The sequence below is a fragment of the Macrobrachium rosenbergii genome, chromosome 26 (genome assembly GCF_040412425.1).
Source record: "Macrobrachium rosenbergii isolate ZJJX-2024 chromosome 26, ASM4041242v1, whole genome shotgun sequence".
Classification (NCBI taxonomy): Eukaryota; Metazoa; Arthropoda; class Malacostraca; order Decapoda; family Palaemonidae; genus Macrobrachium; species Macrobrachium rosenbergii.
In genome coordinates, this window is record NC_089766.1 from 8,318,508 (window position 1) to 8,338,448 (window position 19,941).

General features: G+C 36.6%; 2 protein-coding genes across 2 annotated transcripts in view; one reads left to right on the forward strand and one right to left on the reverse strand.

Annotated features, from left to right (window-relative positions):
* LOC136852999 (LHFPL tetraspan subfamily member 2a protein-like) overlaps positions 1 to 15,076 on the forward strand; it is a 15,535-nt gene extending 459 nt beyond the window's left edge. Inside the window, exons 2-6 of the mRNA XM_067128120.1 lie at positions 929 to 1,277; positions 5,955 to 6,094; positions 10,610 to 10,748; positions 11,729 to 11,842; positions 12,768 to 15,076. Coding sequence (XP_066984221.1) covers positions 1,067 to 1,277; positions 5,955 to 6,094; positions 10,610 to 10,748; positions 11,729 to 11,842; positions 12,768 to 12,910 — 747 coding nt within the window. The 5' untranslated portion in view covers positions 929 to 1,066 and the 3' untranslated portion in view covers positions 12,911 to 15,076. The remainder of the gene's footprint in view (positions 1 to 928; positions 1,278 to 5,954; positions 6,095 to 10,609; positions 10,749 to 11,728; positions 11,843 to 12,767) is intronic.
* Positions 15,077 to 18,767: 3,691 nt separating this feature from the next.
* PIG-P (phosphatidylinositol glycan anchor biosynthesis class P) lies at positions 18,768 to 19,154 on the reverse strand. Its single transcript, XM_067127602.1, has one exon. It carries the CDS (start codon positions 19,152 to 19,154, stop codon positions 18,768 to 18,770), a length of 387 nt encoding a protein of 128 aa, XP_066983703.1.
* Between the last annotated feature and the right edge of the window lie 787 nt (positions 19,155 to 19,941).

Here is a 19,941-nt window from a genome sequence, read left to right on the forward strand (position 1 = left end):
AGAAAGATAGTGAAAAAGATGCCCTAGGCCTATGTGCTTTACCGCATGATTTTCTTATAATTAATCATTTAGGCTTTTTTCTTAATGATTATTTATAGCATTGTTTTTTATCCAAGAATCTTATATATTTATTTCACCAATATTAAAATTTTTAATTCGCCTACACACACACAAACACATGTTGCACACAGACGCACACATACGTGAACGCTATTACAATATCCGTCACCACAAACCAAACTACGATAGTAATAATAATAATAATAATAATAATAATAATAATAATAATAATAATAATTCTCTATATCCCCTTTCCTTTGAAGAAAACGTTGAAATAGGCATTGTGAACCCTGACCATTTACAACACACGTGACCTTGTTCCCATAGGCCTAAAGGTTTCCTCCCTACATTTGCCTTTTTTTGTAGTGTCGGAGTAACCTATATGGCTATAGGATTTCTGTGGGCGTAGACCTATCAGATATATATATATATATATATATATATATATAAAAAAAATAAATAAAAATAAGTAAATAAATAAAAATAAATAAAGGAAAATTACTGTATATATGTGTGTGTGTGAGGTTTAAACATGCAAATCTTGATCGTAAAATGTAAAGGCATCATTAAATATATATCTAAAATTAAAAAAAAAAACATGAACGTATCGGAGTTAATCTCAGTGACGGACAAAACATCACATATATTACGCTTACGTAATATATGTGCCATCAGTGACACATCGAATACCTTACAAAATGCGCAGTTTATCACCTTTATTTCATCACTTTGGCATGAAAAACTTAGAAATTACCGCATAGGCCTAGATTTATCATCATATAAAAATACGCATAATTTTTGGTGATTCACTCACTTTTAATACTCAACCCTAAATCTAAAGTGTTTTGAAAACATCTTGAATATTTAGTGAAATATGTGAAACATGAACGATGGAAAAGTCGTTTGATTTTATATGAAAAAAGAAAATTTCTGGATGCGGACATATGGGCCCATGCTTGCCCCGTGACTAAAAAAAGGACCAAAAATAAAAGAAAAAAAGGAAAAAATGTGTAATGTGGTTGTCATCGTCACGAGATGGTGGCTCATCTGGTTCCTGGTGTCCGTGGCGTGTGTTATGTGCCTTCTGGGAGCCAACCTCTCCCCGTCGTGGCTCATAAGCCATCCTCCAACGAAGACGACCAAGGCTCCTTTAACGACCACAGCCGAGACGGAGATTCAGGCGGGAACGACCTCGGCCCAAAGGGATGAACTTGCGTGTAAGTGAAGTGAGTCTATTTTTTTTTTTTTTTTTTTGAATTTTTGAACAGTGCGCGAATTGGACACGAAGAGTCTAATGTGGATTCGTGGATTGACTGGTTTTCTCTCTCTCTCTTCTCTCTCTCTCTCTCTCTCTCTCTCTCTCTCTCTCTCTGTACTTCCGATTCCTCTGCTCATTTTTATTTCACGATGATGAGCCAATTCGGTTTCCTGCTGATTCCATCCATAACGTAAATCGTCAATCTCTCTCTCTCTCTCTCTCTCTCTCTCTTCTCTGCTCAGTATGAATATGCAGACTCCATGAAGTAACACATCATATTTAGAACATCGATCATATATATATATATATATATATATATATATATATATATATATATATATATATATATATATATATGAAATTTTTTTATCACACCGTGATTTATATACAATCATGAAGCTACAAATGTCGTTTTAATATCAAATTCACGCTACCTCATTATCACCGAAGGGGAATTTATATAAGTGATAAATGAACTCTGACATGGACCCATTCAACGACTCCTGGACGCTACCACCGCGCCATCAAGAGAGGTATAAATCATTACCGAGTCTGCTGTACTGTTTTTCCCGTCGTGAGCGTGTTCCAAACGTACCAACGAACTATCATGGCGGAGGTGGGTCATTTCCCCGCTCACGACGGGAAAAAACAGTACAGCAGACTCGGTAATGATTTATATTTGATGGCGCGGTGGTAGCGTCCACTGGAGTCGTTGAATGGGTCCATGTCAAGGGTTCGCGTCCCAGTGGTACCTGTTCATTTATCACTTATATAAATTCCCTTCGGTGATAATTCTCCATCGGAGATACTCGAGGTAGCGTGAATTTGATATTAAACGACATTTATAGCTTCATGATTATATATATATATATATATATATATATATATATATATATATATATATATATATATATTACGAGTGTAAGAATTACAAGGGCATAAAACTTTTCAATACGCTGTGAAATATATATGGTAAGATTCTGATCGATAAAATCTTTTATGAAAATAAAGAGTATGTTTCCATATTTCTTTCACATTTAACTGGAGTTACAGGCTGCCCTGGAGCAAGAGCCCGTGCTGACACATGGTGACGATGGCTCCACTGGGAATAGTGAAGAGAATCTGAAAGTGTTGGCAATAGGTCAAATACACAACAGAACAATATCAGGGTAGAAAGTATAAAAAAAAGAATGGGAATGTCTATGGAAGCAAGAATTAGAATGCATAAAGGGTTTTGTTGAGCCAATGCTCCTTTATGGGAGTAGAATGCACATGAAAGAACAAAATTGGAAGCTGCATATGAAGACTTAGGAAACACTGTAATGGTGAGAAATGTAAAGATACTATGAATAAAAAATAAAAATTAGCACAGGTCAAAAGATGGACCAGGGTGCTTTGAGATGGTCTGATGATGTGGAGAGAATGGGGATGATGGGATGGTTAAATAAATAATAAAATATAAAGCTTTTTTTTCAGGATCTGAAGCCCTCTGGAACACTTCAACATCGCCCCCCCCCACCCAACCCCTGTGTAACGTTTTGCCCGGCCTTGTGGCCCGCCTCCATCATCACCGGTCGGGTAATCCTATACCTTCACATCCTGCGTTTCCTTGAGAGAGAGAGAGAGAGAGAGAGAGAGAGAGAGAGAGAGAGAGAGGAAACGTTCCTCTAGAAATTCTGCTTTCTATTTTGTAACGTACTATTATTTTTCTCCATGGCTTTGTAGGCCGTTGAAAGCAGGAGAGAGAGAGAGAGAGAGAGAGAGAGAGAGAGAGAGAGAGAGAGAGAGAGAGAGGAAACGTTCCTCTAGGAAGCTACTTCCTACTTTGTAGCGTACTATTATTTTTCTCCATGGCTTTGAAGGCCGTTGAAAGCAGGAGAGAGAGAGAGAGAGAGAGAGAGAGAGAGAGAGAGAGAGAGAGAGAGAGAGAGAGAGAGAGAGAGAGAGAGAGAGCATCCAACGCGATCGAGATTCAATAATGGAGAAATTAAAGATTAACAAACAGATGAAATATTAACCGAATCCAGAGACGGAAAGTCATACACAGGAGACACTGGCGTGATACCTGCTATCGGTTCATTGTATCGACCAGAATAATCTTGCTCTTTGTACTAATAGCCTAATTCATCCTCTGCATTAGACCTGTGCGTCTAATATAATATTTATACATCATCGGCCTAATTTATTCGTCCTTTTATAAATATAATTTTTCACATATTTTTACATTATTAGCCTAATTCATCCTAAGTGCATTAGATCTATGCGACTAAATGTAATATTTACAATATCGGTCTAGTTTTATTCACTCTGTTATAGATATATTTTTCATGTTTTTTTATATTCATGACCTGATTCTTCCCAAGTGCATTAGACCTATGCGTCTAAATGTCATTTATTTACAGTATCGGTCTAATTTATTCACCTTTTTTAATATTTATTTTTACAAACTGATTCTCGTAAAGTCTGTTGTTTATTCTCGTCCTGTTTTCAAACCGCCTTGTTTATCTCCCTGTGGACTTTTTGTTTATATTTTCCAAAGCGAATCGTTAATGACACAAAGCCACGCTCTCTGTCTCTCTATTCTTCTTCTTCTTCTTTCAACTGTTGTTTTCTGTCTGACTTACATTTTCTGTTCATAAATCTTTCTCGTTTCATAACCTCATTCTTGTTTTTGTTTTCCCCCTTGACTGGGTCATCGCGCCCCCCACCAGCAGTCACTGCTTACACGTGTTGTGCTCTCTCTCTCTCTCTCCCTCTCTCTCTCTCTCTCTCTCTCTCTCTCTCTCTCTCTCTCTCTCTCTCCCCTTGCCACGCGTGCCTTGGTTTAACTCCGATGAGGGACGCAGCCAAGAGTTGACCGTCTGTTGTCAAGTAAACTATTCTGCCTAACACAAGACATGTATTTTATACGAGTTATAAACTGTTCAACTTTTTATAACCGGCTTATGAAATTGTTAAATTTCCTGACGGATTAAATACAAGGTGAAATGACCCATAGCATGGACAATGTAAGGTCAAATTATCCATTGGCTGATATGGAATGACATAAAGTGATGCAGTTTTACCTAGGAAAATTAATGGCAAGATCTGGCATAATTGTAAATATACAAGGCTGTGTGCATGAGAGAGAGAGAGAGAGAGAGAGAGAGAGAGAGAGAGAGAGAGAGAGAGAGAGAGAGAGAGAGAGAGAGAGAGCCTGCATTCCAAATATGCGAAGAAAAACCGAGTCAAAATGTCTCTTCCCAGGTGACAAGCGTAGGCCTATAGGTTCTCCACTTTTAACCTGACGATAATCTCGAGCAGGTTTTCCTTTCCCCGGCGCGTGGTTCTCATGATCTCCTCGTCCGATAAGGCATTCCAACATAGGCCTATCGGTAGTTTGTTAGCTGGAGGGCTGCTTTCCTGTTTCTGAGTGGGTAGAGGGGGACGGTGATCGTTTGAGAAAACAAATACTGAGTTTATGTAGACGAGATCACATCGATTATGCGTTGACGTCTAAGATGGGAGAACGAAGTCAGGTTTATCGGTGCTTGATCTATGTTCCTTCTTTTTTCAAAGTTTCTCTTACAAATATTATCAAATCTTTTTTCACTTAATCCTGTATCTTATCATTACTATCACCAACTAACACGAACAGACCAGTGTCATTATTTAGCCTAATCTACAGAGGAGAAAAATGATTAAAAGATGAATTAGTGAGACTAAATCCAACATGCAACGCTGGACTCAATTTCTAAAATATTATAAAACCTGTCTTTCTCATCCGACTGTTGATATTACAAAATATAATATATAAATCTATATCCCAAAGTCACTGGTTGGTTAAGACTAAGCCAATGAGTGTGGTATGGTGTGAAAGGGAGTAGGAAGCCTGTTGTGGACCATCCAGGCTCTGACAGCCAACAGAGACGGAAATATTTTAAGTAAAGGGAGCAAAATGTTCGACACAATATCGAAGCATCTCAGTCTAATATGCTGTTAAAACGCCGTCAGGTTCATAATTGTGTTTAATGGCCCAAAATGCTGATATTATTATTATTATTATTATTATTGTTATTACGAGCTTATTGCCACGCACCTCAGCACTGCTGTCTCCTCTACACTCCCGATCCCCTACCTACCCTGGTCCCAACTGGAACGGACAAACAGGTTTGCAGGAGGAGGGTGGACGTCTCCCCTACCTACCCTGGCCCCACCTGGGGCGGACAAACAGGTCTGCAGGAGGAGGGTGGATGTCTCCCCTACCCTCCCGTTCCCCTACCTACCCCGGCCCCACCCTGGGCTGGACAAACAGGTTTGCAGGAGGAGGGTGGATGTCTGCCCTAGCCTACCCTCCCATTCTCCTACCTACCCCAGCTCCACCCGGGCTGGACAAACAGGTTTGCAGGAGGAGGGGGTGGATGTCTCCCCTACTCTCCCATTCCCCTACCTACCCCAGGCCCAAACAGGGCAGATAAACTAGTTTGCAAGGGGTGGGTTGCTGTGTCATGCTCCCCTACTGTCACCCGGGTGAGGACAAACAAGAAATATCCACTCTGATAATTATTATTATTGTTGTTGTTGTTGAATCAATTAAATTCACACTCGTAAATCTACAAGTGTCAAAAAGGTGCCAAATCAGTTTCGTGTCTTCCAGCCTCTCCGCCCAACACTGCAGGCCAAGAGCAACCTTCCCTGGGGCTATGGATCAGGTGCACCCGGATGGGGAGACAGACCAAGAACAACCTGCACTGTGGCGTCTATGCCACGAGCGTCCCCGACCTACCTCCAGCCCAGGTAAGCGAGATATTATTATTATTATATTATTATTCAGAAGATGAACCCTATGCATATGGAACAAGCTCACGAGGGCCATTGACTTAAAATTCAAGCTTCCAGAGAATGAGGACTGTAACGAAAATCTTGTATATTGCAGAGTACATGATTGTCCATGCTTAAAATGAGAACTGATATGAAAATGCTTAAGAAAAATTAAAGGTAGTTAACCGACACGTATGATTGCTTAGCGATAGGAGTCAGCGGAGGGGGAATGCTACTTGGAATCACACGAGGTTTGATATAATTTCGAAAGTCAAAACCAGGATTCAATATGAAGACAGAGAGAAATAAAAACTTACTGTTTAGTAGTCAGCTTCTATGTCATCCACACCAGCAACAAATTTTAAGAGTGGGAGAAGCAACGTAACTGAAATGAAAATTTAAATGGTTTACTTAAGCCTATACAACCTTAGGTCATTAGTTTGTTCTGTCTCATTTCTATTTTGCTCATTTGTTTTAGAAAAATATCGAAATCTATCCTAGAAAAACAAAATGCTACGTAAATAAAACGCATTCTAGAAAAATACAAGTAAATGTATAAATAAAATATGAAAAATACATTAGTTTTCGACATTTCCTTCAAAATCATTAAAATTTATCGAAAAAAACATTCATTGTCTTTCAAATATGACGCAATTGGGCAAAAACTTGATTTCATGACATCAAACGTTATCCAGCGAATTAAGAGAGTCCTTTCTTTTACCAGACAAAATAGCGTCCACGTGACTTTTCCCATGATGTGAAAACCACATTTTCTTTATCGCTCTTTAAATGTTCCACAGTTCCTAAAGTCTCTTAACGAATCTTTTAGCGATGACTAAGCTATTTAGCCTCACAGTGGCTTTGCTGTTGACTTTTTTTTTTCTTTCCCACTCTCTCTTTTGCTCGTAATTTGTTCTTGTATACAGAGTATTCTTATATTTATGGCTCATTTGCACGAGGATGACTGAGCATTTTCATCCCCTGAACCCCCTCCGCCCGTCCAAGGCTTGGTATTGCTTCTTACTTTTGCGCCTGAATTCAGTAGTGTTTCGTTTTCTGTAGGATCTTGTGATGATTCGTTATCAAGGTATTTTTTGTGGTTCGCTGATGCCCATACGAAGTCTCACCTCTGTGATTTTGGGATGAGGGTATTAGACTTAGGTCTATTCCCCCAGAGATGTCAAAAGGTAACCAAGCGTTAACAGCTTCTGGCTCTGATTATGTGGTGGCCAAATACTGTAAAACTTCCCTAATCCAAAGATCAGTGGCGTAATGAAAAATCAAGAAGGGTTGTCATATATCCACATCTTGCAGTTGCAGTAAGCACCTGGATGGATAGATATCAATATTTTCCCTAAATCTGCTGCCAATTCGGGTACCCTTTTCTTGTGTTTTGACGACTAAACACAACGATAAAAACAAAAACAGCCCAAACTGGAACTAGTTGTTGTTGTTGTTATCTGAAAACCACATATCCTTTGTCAGTTCTGGACCTGAATGAATCCCTCTGACAGTTTTAAAACAGCTCCAAAATTTGAAACTGGAACCATGACGAGAGAACATAATTAAGCTAATAAAAAAATCTTGCAATGTACTCCACTATTCTGTAGTTTCGGAGTAAAGGAAAACACAACAGCCCTTGGAAATGCACTTTGGCTTTATTGTTTATTCTTATTTTTCTTAAATAAACTAACTTTAAAGTAGAAGAAAAGTAGCTACCCAGTGAACGCAGACACACCGCAGAAGGATTAGTAATCAGAAAGTATCTAATAAACCGAAAAACTAGCTAAGTCATAGAGGTTTACTAAACAATGACACTTTAGTCTAGCTAGAATTTCCAGTCCTCATTGAAGAACACATCCATCGGGTGATCCTATGAGAGTCCCCAGATATGACTCAATAGGTTCATAAACTACAGTGCTTTACAAGTGCATTTTTCAAAGACCACCTGGGAAGATTCGTTACAAGGTGACAAGGTCAAATGATTTGGACCTGGGTATTTCACAGTAAGAGCCAGCTAACTCATTATTTAAATCATATCTGAAGCTCAAATTCTAACAGCAGAAGATTTGATTTTTCAAATACAACACCCACAATCTTGTGTTTTAAAAAGTTTATTCAGCTGTAGAATGCTCATATGCAAAGGAGCTAGGCTTTTCACAGATAATCTATTCCTTGTTACCCACTACAAGTAACACCCTTCTCAACGTGGGATTTGATATTCAGGAATTTTAATGTGAACCTGTTTTATATACTGTACACATATGCTAAATATGAATATCATTTTAATAAATATATAAGTGCAGTACAACTATAGACCTCTTTTTTTTAGCATTAGATCATCAACAACTTGCAGAGTCATTGTTGACTCACCTGAGGAATATTAATATCCTTGGTTCTTTTACTTTCATAATAACCTTACCTAAGCAGATTTATTGCAGTAGAGAGAACATGAGAATATTACGGCTTCAGCTTCTTAGCCACGTAAAAATAAGTCTAATCCTTCGGGCCAGCCCTAGGAGAGCTGTTAACCAGCTCAGTGGTCTGGTTAAACTAAGATATACTTAACTTAACTTAGCTTAGGTGAGGGACATAATTTTGAATCAAGTATTACCGATGTCTCTTTTAAAGAGCTAAATGTCTCATATTTTTTCATCGTTGATTTATGCTGATCTCCACATTTCAAGGCAGCAAATATTAATCATTATAAGTACATTACTCCAGTCCCTACATACGTACTGCAGAGAGTACTAGAAAGTACTGAAACAAGTTTTGAAAGTTAAAAATATTATGCAATACATTTTTACCTCAGACTTAACAACACAGAACCACGCATCTTTTATTTACATAGCAATGTTGATGTCACGTCAAAGCCAGAATCTGGCTATATATCTTACATCATTTTGGTAAATAACAAACCCTTTGTTAGTTGTATTCATAAGCCCCATTTTAGCTCGATGTGTGACTACATAAGTTATTACGTAGTCTGTTGAGTAACACTTGGTGTGAACTGAGCTAGACTAGGCTTGACTGCATAAAAAGTTCTGAAAAAATGGATAATCTGCAAATCCTGACTGGACCTCTTCCAGTCAGACAAGAGTGGTGAGGCTGTGCTGGTTTCATAAACTATTGGTGCTGTTACACAACCTTCTGTAAACAATTAATCAAAATGACTGTCGAGTACTGTCATGGGAAAGTTAAGTAGGATGTTTCCAGATTTCCTTAAAGGCATTTGAAAAGTCTAAGTGACTTAATACGTTCACTGAATGTGTTTACAATATATGACAATAAAAACTTGATACTGATATAGAGTACGCAGAAAATGGTCAGACTGTTTACTCCCCAAGTGCAGAATTGTAAATCCAGTCAAAGTTATTGCTGCATATAGTTGGCAGTTTTATTCAGTGATGACACAACTCTCTACTCAGTGACAAGCAGTATTAACATACAGATTTCCTTCATTTTAATGCCATGAAAAATGTTTCCTACCATTCAGGTTGATGTATAATCTAGGATGCACATGAATTTAAAGGTTTCTGAGCTTTCTATATCACAGCGATGCATGTCGCGACATCTCTGACAGAGATTAGCATTTTATATAAACCTATAATTACCCTGCTCTTTACCTGCCAGCATCCTGAATCACAAACAGGAATTTATATGGAGGTGCAAAATTTTGAGGAAAAAAATTGTCATCATTGGGAGTTGGTTTAATTTCAAGAACTTCAATATGATGATGCTTGTGCAAAAGGCAGGTCACCTAAGTCACTTTGTTTTTGGGTTATCACTTGTAGATTTCTCTACCTGGGGGAAATTTTTTTATTCTTTTATTTTGGCGTGATTGAGACAGTATTCCCTAGTTTGGTCTTTAGCAGATGACTTACATTTTAAAATGCTGGACGAAGACTTTGGTCCATTGCAATTCTTATTCCAGATCTTAGCACACTGTACTGATCTCTGGCACCTTCATTCCACTAGCTCACTGCACATACAGCAGAGCATTTTCAACAATTCTGATCATCCCTTATATTCAGATCTTTCTAAACTAACATGCACCATGTAGTGCAGTATACTGTACTAAATATCCAGTCAATTCTAATAGTCTTGCTGTGTCTTTTGTGAGGTTCAATACCACACAGTTTTCTAGAAGTTTTATACTAGCTGTGACCAAATGACATAATTATCTTCCCAGTCATGAATCACTGGGACTTCATAAGTCCAAACTTGATGCATAAGCCTTTTTTTTTTTTTGACGACCAGGCTTACACAAGTCTTATTTAATAGTTTATTTGTTTTTCTTTTCTTTCCCCTTCAGTAATAATAAGCATGTCATACCATCAATGAGGGTTCAGGCCCCCTCACTGAAGGTAACAGCTATACTAACAATATGTACTGTACTAGAAAAAATTAACGTCTTATCCAAATTTACTGTTGCAGACAAATTAAAGTACTTTGAGCAACTCAATCACCACAACAATGAATGCATTTCAGATTGTAGCACTGGTCGCAATTGTATCTGCTACAGCACTGACTTCACTGTCCTGCATTGGCATCTTACTGGCCACATGCATTCGTGTAGTTAAGGGAGCCAGCTGGTTCACCATCATTGGTGCCTTACAAGCAGTTGCAGGTGAGTTGAAGTTACAATTCATCAATTTATGCTTGGAGGACTTGAGCTAGAGAAGAAACTGTAGATCAGATTTGGTGTTTTTATTTATTCTTTTACAATAACTTATAAGCTATGCTGTAAGCCACTAAATTATAATGTGACGTTATCCATAGCCGAAGGTGTTTATGGTCCTGACTGGGAACAATGTTTGGAACCAGATTCTAATAAAATAACATCTCTCTCCTGCTCATGCTACTTGGAAGTATATGTAATTGATTTTTTCTGTTTACGGCAGCCACTCTCTACTTGCATTCTTACTTCATCCCTCAGTCCTCTTCCTCTCTCCATTGCCAGGCAGCTTTTCTCTCTTTTCCTTTACAGTAGGTACTATTTCAGTCTCTATTCTGTTGAATTCTACAGAACTCCTCCTCTTCTTGGGTAACCTTGTAATACTTTTTGAGGAGCCTCTTCCCATACTGAGAGACTGGTAAACCTAAGTTTACAGTCTCAAGTGACTTTATTTCATACTAATGACAAGCTTTAAGAATCCCTTTCTGCATTTGTTTCTCCAACTCTTACAACCTTCATCTGTTGCTTTCTTGGTAATTAAACTTCACTGTTCTCCCTTTCTATTCCTTTTCCTGGTTCCCCTCAGGCCTTGGGTGGAAAAGTGCATTAAAGTGCCCATACCTTTAGCCTTTGCTCAAAAAAGGCAGTGCTGGACAAGCTTGGATAATATTTGGAGGATCTCATAATACATCAATTGTTTAAAACTGTCTTTAGTTTCTATATTAGCTGTTTTGAATTTATCACTGTACTTGGGTCTTGTGTTAGATCTGAGGATGTTCCATGGTGTAATCTGTTATTCCGACTGTGCTATCATTAATCATAATCAAAACACTTTTACTTTCATAAAGAAAAACTGCTCACATGGTAGTCAAAGCATGAGTAAGGAGTAAAATTCAAATCCAGCAAAACATAACATAATCTAACATCCACAGGTGTGTTGAGTACTGTGGGAGTGGCTGTTTTCCCACTGGTGTGGGGATCTGAACGTGTCAAAAATATGTGTGGTGATGGGACCGACATGTATCAACTAGAGCACTGTTCTGTAGGTAAGTTATAATGTGACACTTGAAAGTCATTTCTTCAATACTACAGTTCTCTAATTGTCAATGTTAGGAATATCATAATTTCAATCACATGATAAACATCACAATGGTACTCTATACCTTCAGATTTTTTTTATTTGATTAATAAGTTCTTGTGCCTGGTTATTGTCTTCTAACTTGTATTACTGTATACTAAAAAGGAGTTTCCCATGTTTTAATTTTCCATTGCAACCATTTCTAATGCAAATATGCATCAGAAACATTTGTTATGAACATTGTTTCTTTAGTCTACTCAGTTCAGACATTACATCTTTCATAAATGCTGATTTCAGCCATCAAAGTACCAACAAGTACAGAGGATGACCATCACAGCAAATAACCCAATTTTAGCAAAATGTTTGGCTAGGTTCAAATGAAGTGAATCCACATGTATTAATCAATATGCCTAACTGCAATATCATGAAAGATTAGCCTGCAATGAGACCCTGTAAACTGGGTGTAGCACTGTACTTTCTAATACTGCACTGTAGATGTTTTAGCCTTTATTCATGATTACAAAAAGTTTTAAGAAATTTCAAAATACATCTTCAAGTGATCAATTTAATAAAATTTTTTTGTTTTAATAATCAATACACATCATATGAAAACTCATGAAACTCCTTTACTTCATTCAAGTTTGTCAGATTGGGAACTAAGCAAGGATTGTAGTTTCCAAAGGATTATGAGCATTTGTCTAATCTGCACTATATTAGGTTCCCATAGGGGAATCAAACTCTCTGAAATGTTAGAAATGACTTAAAAAGTTATTCTCAAACCTATACCATTTGTATCCAAAGATTAGTTCTAAAGGGGACATATCCTTCATCGCTACATTTTTTGTGATGGTTAACTTAAAACTCAATACCTTTCCTTATTTTTCCTACAATAGGTTGGGCTGTGTACATGACACTTATAGCAAGCGTAGGGCTCTTGCTAAGCTGTTGGATGTCCTCAGTTGCCGCACACACCACCACCACCGAACAAGTGACCACTGAAGTCGACAAAGGAAAAAACGTTGTATGCCTAATCTAATCGCAGCTGTTTAATGAACTTAATCGTATAGTGTGAGGAAAATTTCATCTTATGAATTTGTATATGTCAATTAATATTTCATTGCAAACCTATGTACATTTTACTAATTGCTAAAATCATAAAATTAAGGAATGCTTCCACAGTCTTATGATCATAGAATATGTTCACTAATTCAATTAAAATATTTACATACTGGCATGAGGTTAATTCACAAAGGAGGCCCGGTCAGCTGTACTGCCAAAAAATAGTATGCAAGTTGTAAAGTGAGAGATTATTTTTACACAGCCATTAAAATGAAAGCTATCTCAGTTGCTGCACTAAAAATAGAAACAAAGAAAGGTGGGGACACTGTTACTCCTAAATTTGTAAAGATGTAAGTCAAAGATCTGGGAACAATGTACATCAATACTATTAAAGATAAGCATTTATTTCACTTATTAGAATGATGGAAGAATTCATTGGGTCTTTTTCATTTGTGCTTTAAGGCTGGATTTGCTCCGCAAAGCAATTCTTCTTTGTTAGGTCTTTTTTATTACTGTACTAATGATGCTTCATTGCAGGCTAACAAAGTGATCTGGTAAACAGTTCTTATAAGAGCTTTCAAAATCTGATGAAGTCTATAAAGCAACAGATTTTAGTGAGATCCCATTCATGATACATCTCACAACGCAGCAACACCTCTCAGTCACAAAATCTGTACCATAGATATGTGTCAGTAACATGGGCAGTACAGTTTTCACCTGGTTAGGACAACCATTTAGAATGAAATAGAGTACATTTTTGCGCTGGTAGTTTAGCTTGTACAGCATCCGATGTGAACTTCCCTTTTACATTGTTGCTCACGATGTACAAATTATTAATTTAGAAATGGCGAATACTAATTCTGCTTCATGTACATTAAGCAAAGAAATCCATGAATCATTGTACAGAGTATGAACAGATGTTTTCTGTATATCTTGGGTTTATGGCATGACTTCTAGATAGAAAGAGCACAAGCAGTTGCACAAAAATGAGGAAAATAGCATGACATGAAAAACTGGGAAAATACTGAATTCCAAACTTGACTCTCGCTCTCAACATCTGTTCATTCTCCATGTATTCCCTAATGTATAAGTTGTTTAACGATACTGTATCTGGAATCTAAATCTAAAAGTATATTTTTCCTCAGTAAGGAGGTAAAGCCTATCAAGCAAATAAAATTGCTACCTAATTTTGAAATGTTCAGTATTATTAGTAATAAGTTACCTGTATAAGAAATATTAAATTTTTACAACATAAAGTATTCTAAATCAAACTTGACTCTCGCACTGAAATGGATTGTATAAAGCCTAGTGCTGTACTGTAATGGTTCCTCAAGTTTATTGGTCATGGTCACAATCACATCAGTCTAAACTTTATTTTTTAAAATTCACAGACGTGAAGCACATTTTTCTTATGATAAAAAGTTACATATATCTTGCATAATAAGATCAGTGACATTGCAGACTATCTAAATGAGATTCACCTTGAATGAGGTGGAAAAACCCAAGTTTAACTATTCACTGATCTTGCATATTTACGTCATCTTTACTTTACTGCAACTTTAACTCTGCTTGACACTTGTGAACAGTCAAAAACAGCATAAATGGGATTTTACTGTACTATATCTAGCTTTCACTGAACATACAATTTCTAGTTAATCATTTTTTAAAGTAAAATCTGCCAGGCAGGCTGCTAATCCACTTAACTTGGATATTTAACAGTAAAAGGACAAAGAGATAAGAATAAATAAATTGTAAATGAAAATGTGCAGGTTAATGACTTTCGTGCCTACTCCATTCAACACACATGTAACACTGATGCAACTTGTCCAACATGGAATTTATTCTCCTTTCCAGTTTCTTATTAAGTAAACAACTTTTCACTTTATTAAAAAATGATTATGTACTTTGTAGTTAGTGCTGACATCAATGTTAGTTCTGCAAACAAGTTTGTAATGTTTTTCTTATCACATTTTGCAGTTAAAATTTCCTACAGTACCTAAATTTATAATTACAAAATATCTGTTTAAAATTCCAAATGATACTATTTTTCAATTAAATTCCTATTATAAAATGGGATTCATTGCACATTGCAATTCTCAATTTCTGTACATAATTATGTACAAAATAAAATTTTAAAAACGATCTTTTGCCTCTTGTTGAGAACCCACAAGATTATGTCTGCCTTTCATACCATTTTTGGTATGGCAGTCCAAGACTGACTATCAAATTATTAGAATTTAAACCCTATAAGGTATACTTAGAAGTAGACAGACATAGCTTTACACAGGCAGTCCCCGGGTTACGATGGGTACGGCTTACGACATTCCGAGGTTAAGACGCTTTTCAGATATATTCATCAGAAATTATTTCCCGGTTTACGACGCATGTTCCAGGGTTACGACGTGTTGTATGGCGATCAGACAGGAGAAATATGGCTCCAAAAATGGCAAAATAATCAAAATTTGGAGTTTTTTTATGAAAAACTCAATAAAAATGCAGTTTACACCGCTTTCAATACACCCAGAGCATTAAAATTAAGGTTTTCTTAGGATTTTAGATGATTTTCGATGACTTTTCGGTTTACAACACGGCATAAGAACGGAACCCCCGTTGTAAACCAGGGACTGCCTGTATTTGGTGGCTACATACCTTTGCACATCGTACTAAGTTAACAGTGGTATGAAACAATCGACAGAATCTGACAGTCAGCCCAATTTCATGACCAGGGTGATGAATCAGTGCATCCTTTTGTGTTGCATTACACCAATTTGACAAGGCCTCAGTCATTCACTATCAATATAGAATCTTGTGGATTACAGAACCAGAAGAAGGCAGAAATAGTGAAACTAAAATTCCACGCAAGTCCAACAATGGACCATTAAAGTAATGGGTTCCTTCCATCCCAAGAAACCTGCTGACATTTCATGATCAAAACAGTGCTGTATTATCGAGTCCTAGGACCTTATTTTTACACTCTCTCAGCTTGTACAGGAGAATGAAACACACAAAGGGAAGGCAAATATGTACAAGTGGGAGATATGTCACGTCACAGCAAAAGTCTGTAAGTTATACTTATTACTGGTGTAACATTCCCATAAAAAATAACAACAATGTTCAAGTAAGTAGTTTTGCCACTGCAATATATTTAAAATATATTAAGTACATTATGCTGCCGTGCATTATATCATTTCAAATTTTGTGATAGTTAAACACAGTTCATTACCTACAGTCTGTGGTACAGTGAGAAAAATGTACAAATTGGATCTACATTGCATTTTGCACTGTAGGATAGCTGTGCATTAGTTTACCAAGCCACTCTTTAAAACTATAGTACGGCTTGCCTGAAGCACCTGTTCTCAAGTGAGAGATGAAGACTAAAACAAGATGAATTTCAAGAAGTTTAACAGTTCACCGGAAAGAGATCAATAAGAACAAATGAAAAGGAAAAAGGCTGCATGGCCAGGGGCAAGACTGATACTACAAGTTCTATAGAAAGCACTTTAATGGTGTCTGCAATGCACTGCACCCGACAGTATCCAACACAGGGATAAGTTGATCACCAGACGAAAAGTGCACTTGGCATGGGTGAAAGGTGCTTGACTGTTAAAGTTCATACAAAATACTAAGGAGGCAAGTTAGGATGTCCACTGTTCTGCAACTATACAACAAACTGCTGCTTAGTGTTTCAAGTGGTAGTCATGAAGGTAACATCCCCAGTGCCTGTCCCAAGCGAACAAGAACAGAAGAGACCTCTACAATTGTCAGGGAATCCATACAATCTCTTGAGTGCCACGAAGATCACCTAGATAAATCACCTTATCCTAAGGAATCCTCTCTATCATCTTAACACAGAACCCTTCAAAAGATTTCCAGCAACCACAATACATGTTTACAACAGAACTAAGATCACAATATAGATGTAGTCTGACTCACAACTAGGTCTGATTCCTTGCCACCAATATCAGATGGAATGGACATCATTGAGGAAACTGCATTGGCTCCTGTATATTGTACTGTATTACATTTTACACTACTTTTAATGTGTCTGTTTCCCTATCTCCTCTTTGATAAGGGCACATGTTTTCTTTTTCGTTTCTGGCATTATCTCATATTTCAGTTACTAAGTTGATTTTAACAGATTTTCATTCTCATACAATTTGAAATTTGTAAAGTAGGGGTCAGTCTGTAACTGCTAAATTCACCCCAGATTCCTTGCACTTGACACAAACCTGCTCTTTCATAAAATCAGAATGCAAACACTCAAAAGGAACATTCACCAGCTATATGTCAGCAATAGTGCCAATGGCAAATTGCTTGCCAGCTGGATAAGTTCCTATTAAATAGGAAAGGTCCATCAACACGTTTTCATCTTGAATACACTTCCCTTACAGTGGTACAATAGCTTTAATACCCTGTGACTAATGAACAGGCCATCTCATTTACTGCTCTAACTACCTTGTAAAACTCTTTCCAGTCCTTTAATATCTGCAGAGGAGGAATCAAGCACATTTCAACATTTGTATAAATCTCATATAAGTAATAAAATTACTATTTTGTCATCTACAAGAAGGGAAAGAATGGAAATTTTATTCTACATTAGAAAATACACTGCAAAGAGGTTCTCATTAAAAAAAAAACTTTAAACAATTCCAAAGTATTCCAGTACTGTATACACACATCAAAAAACAACACAGAATATGACCGCTTTCAAATTACAAAATATTTCAAGGTTTGCTAAAGCAATGGCAAATGAAAAAAAATATTGTGCATCATATCTGCAAATGTTAAGAATCTTGACCAGAATCCCTTAATCTATACCAGCAGATAATGCTGTTGCATAAGAATAATTTTCAGTACTGCAATATCCTTGACATTATTAACATTGACCTCTTCCCACAGCACTAAACTGTACTTACCATTAAACAACTGGCTATTTCCTTACTGTAGGTAGCTGTTGTTTGCAAATACTAATATTTAAGTAAGTTTTAATTCTGTTGAGCATGCATGAACATGAAACTTGATGTACTCCGATAAATGAATCTGAAAAATAACAGTGCATTCAAAATTCAAGGAGAATAAAAACTCTTTATTGCTCAAATCCAATCTTATTCAAACACAGACCATCACATCTCTAACATTCTTACCATATACTGCTCATAACACAATTTCCATCAGACTGGAGAAAGATAGTTCACCAGTTGTATTATACGTTATCAACAATAACAGAAGCAACGCCAGTAAGTTGTTTTACAACTACGCTAAAAAGATACAATGGCACGTCATTGTGAAAGCAAATTCCTTTGACATTACAGTTCTTAAAATTATAAATCTTGTCAATCACATCTATGCTATATTAATATTTGATGATTAAGTATTTCTAAGTTCTTTTCATTCTGAATATTCTTTAAAAATACAATAAAAAAATTCAAAAACTGTCCCATACATTTGATCTCCTAAAATATATCAGTTAAAAATTCTTATGACTACCCCATCTCAGTAACAGCTTATATGACATACTGTACAAAAACCCTTTTCTCTTCTTACCCAGACAATTTCTTATTTTTAAGTTGCCAATGCAGCAAAAAACTATTCCATATTCTAATATTAACGTGAAGTATGTCCATAATAAATCTAATGTTGCATTTCATCTGCAAATACATACATTTGAAAGTTTAATTCTGCTTGTCTGAATAAAAATGGAAAGTCAATTAAAACAATTGTGATTGCCTATCACAGTGTTGACATCTAAAACAATCTATCCTTAACGTGTGTTTTATGTAAGGTGCATTGCAGTACAATGATATCCACTTGTGCACCTAATCTCAACAAACTTTCTAGGACATATGTAAGTCCCTACAAACCTGGGAAATATTAAGATCGTAGACCGGAGGCACTGTAAATCGGCCATCGTGTGAATAGTCCTCTTCCTTCAGCGCCATTCCATCTGAAATGTTCCTGATGTCATGCGGAGGTATCGCCAGCAAGAAATTGATTGAAGGATAGATGAGGAAAACGAAAACTAGGACCAGTGTGATCATGACAGTAGGAAAAGCTAAGGCCCAATATGGCTGAGGGATGTAAGTCAGTCCCAGAGATGACAAGTAGCTGTGGGGAACCATTGCCCATATGAGATAAGTTATAATGCAGGCCCAACCTAGTAAGTACAAGACAAAACCATAGTACGAGCGTCCGGGAGAAGGTGCAGGAGTGTGTTCTCCCATGGTTAAAAAATGCGCAGACAAGTTTCTTCAATTAAAGTTAGAAAAATACCTCTTACAATCCTAAATGAGCAATTACAAACAATGGAATATTAACCGACAAGTTCTGAAGAGCCACAAAAATGACTCAAAGGCTTTGATATTTAGCCCAAAACAATCATGAAGTCTTAATATTTTGTGAGATATGCAAAGATGCAAATCAACCAAAAATTATTAAATTGTTTACAGTACATAATCTGAAATCTAGTACCAAAGCATAAAATAAATTGTACACTTCCAGTAAGGTACCATAGTGTTATGAAAATGCCCTGAACATAAGTAAAAAGTAAAATGACAATAACTTAGGCACATAACTTTTTTGATTGCTGAAGAGGAGGCCCAAACTGATCTATGGTCTTCGATACAAGATGAAGAAGATCCATGAAAGAGGTAACAGCTGTCCTCAGTTGACGCACATCAGGAGAGCGTACCTCTCTGAGGGAGGTAGTCAAAATTAAAACTATATAAAAATGGTAAATTTTAAAAACTATAAGATATACTTCATGAAATTTGTGATCATACATGAATAAATTCTGATCTGCAATGAAAATGTTAATGGGAAAAACTTAAAGTCTGTATTTGGCTTCCTGTTATTTTTTTAACAATTTACTTGTCACTAGAAAAATAAAATATTATATGTATATAATGAGATAAGCAAGCTAAAGTTTTCACAATTTATACAAGAAGCATATTCTAAAAGTCAACCTACTAGAGTGACTGCAATACATAACAAATCATCTTTCTTTATAAG

What these genes read in the sequence shown, in the direction of transcription:
- PIG-P (XM_067127602.1), bottom strand. Translation starts at nt 19,154, where the DNA reads ATGGGAGAACACACTCCTGCACCTTCTCCCGGACGCTCGTACTATGGT.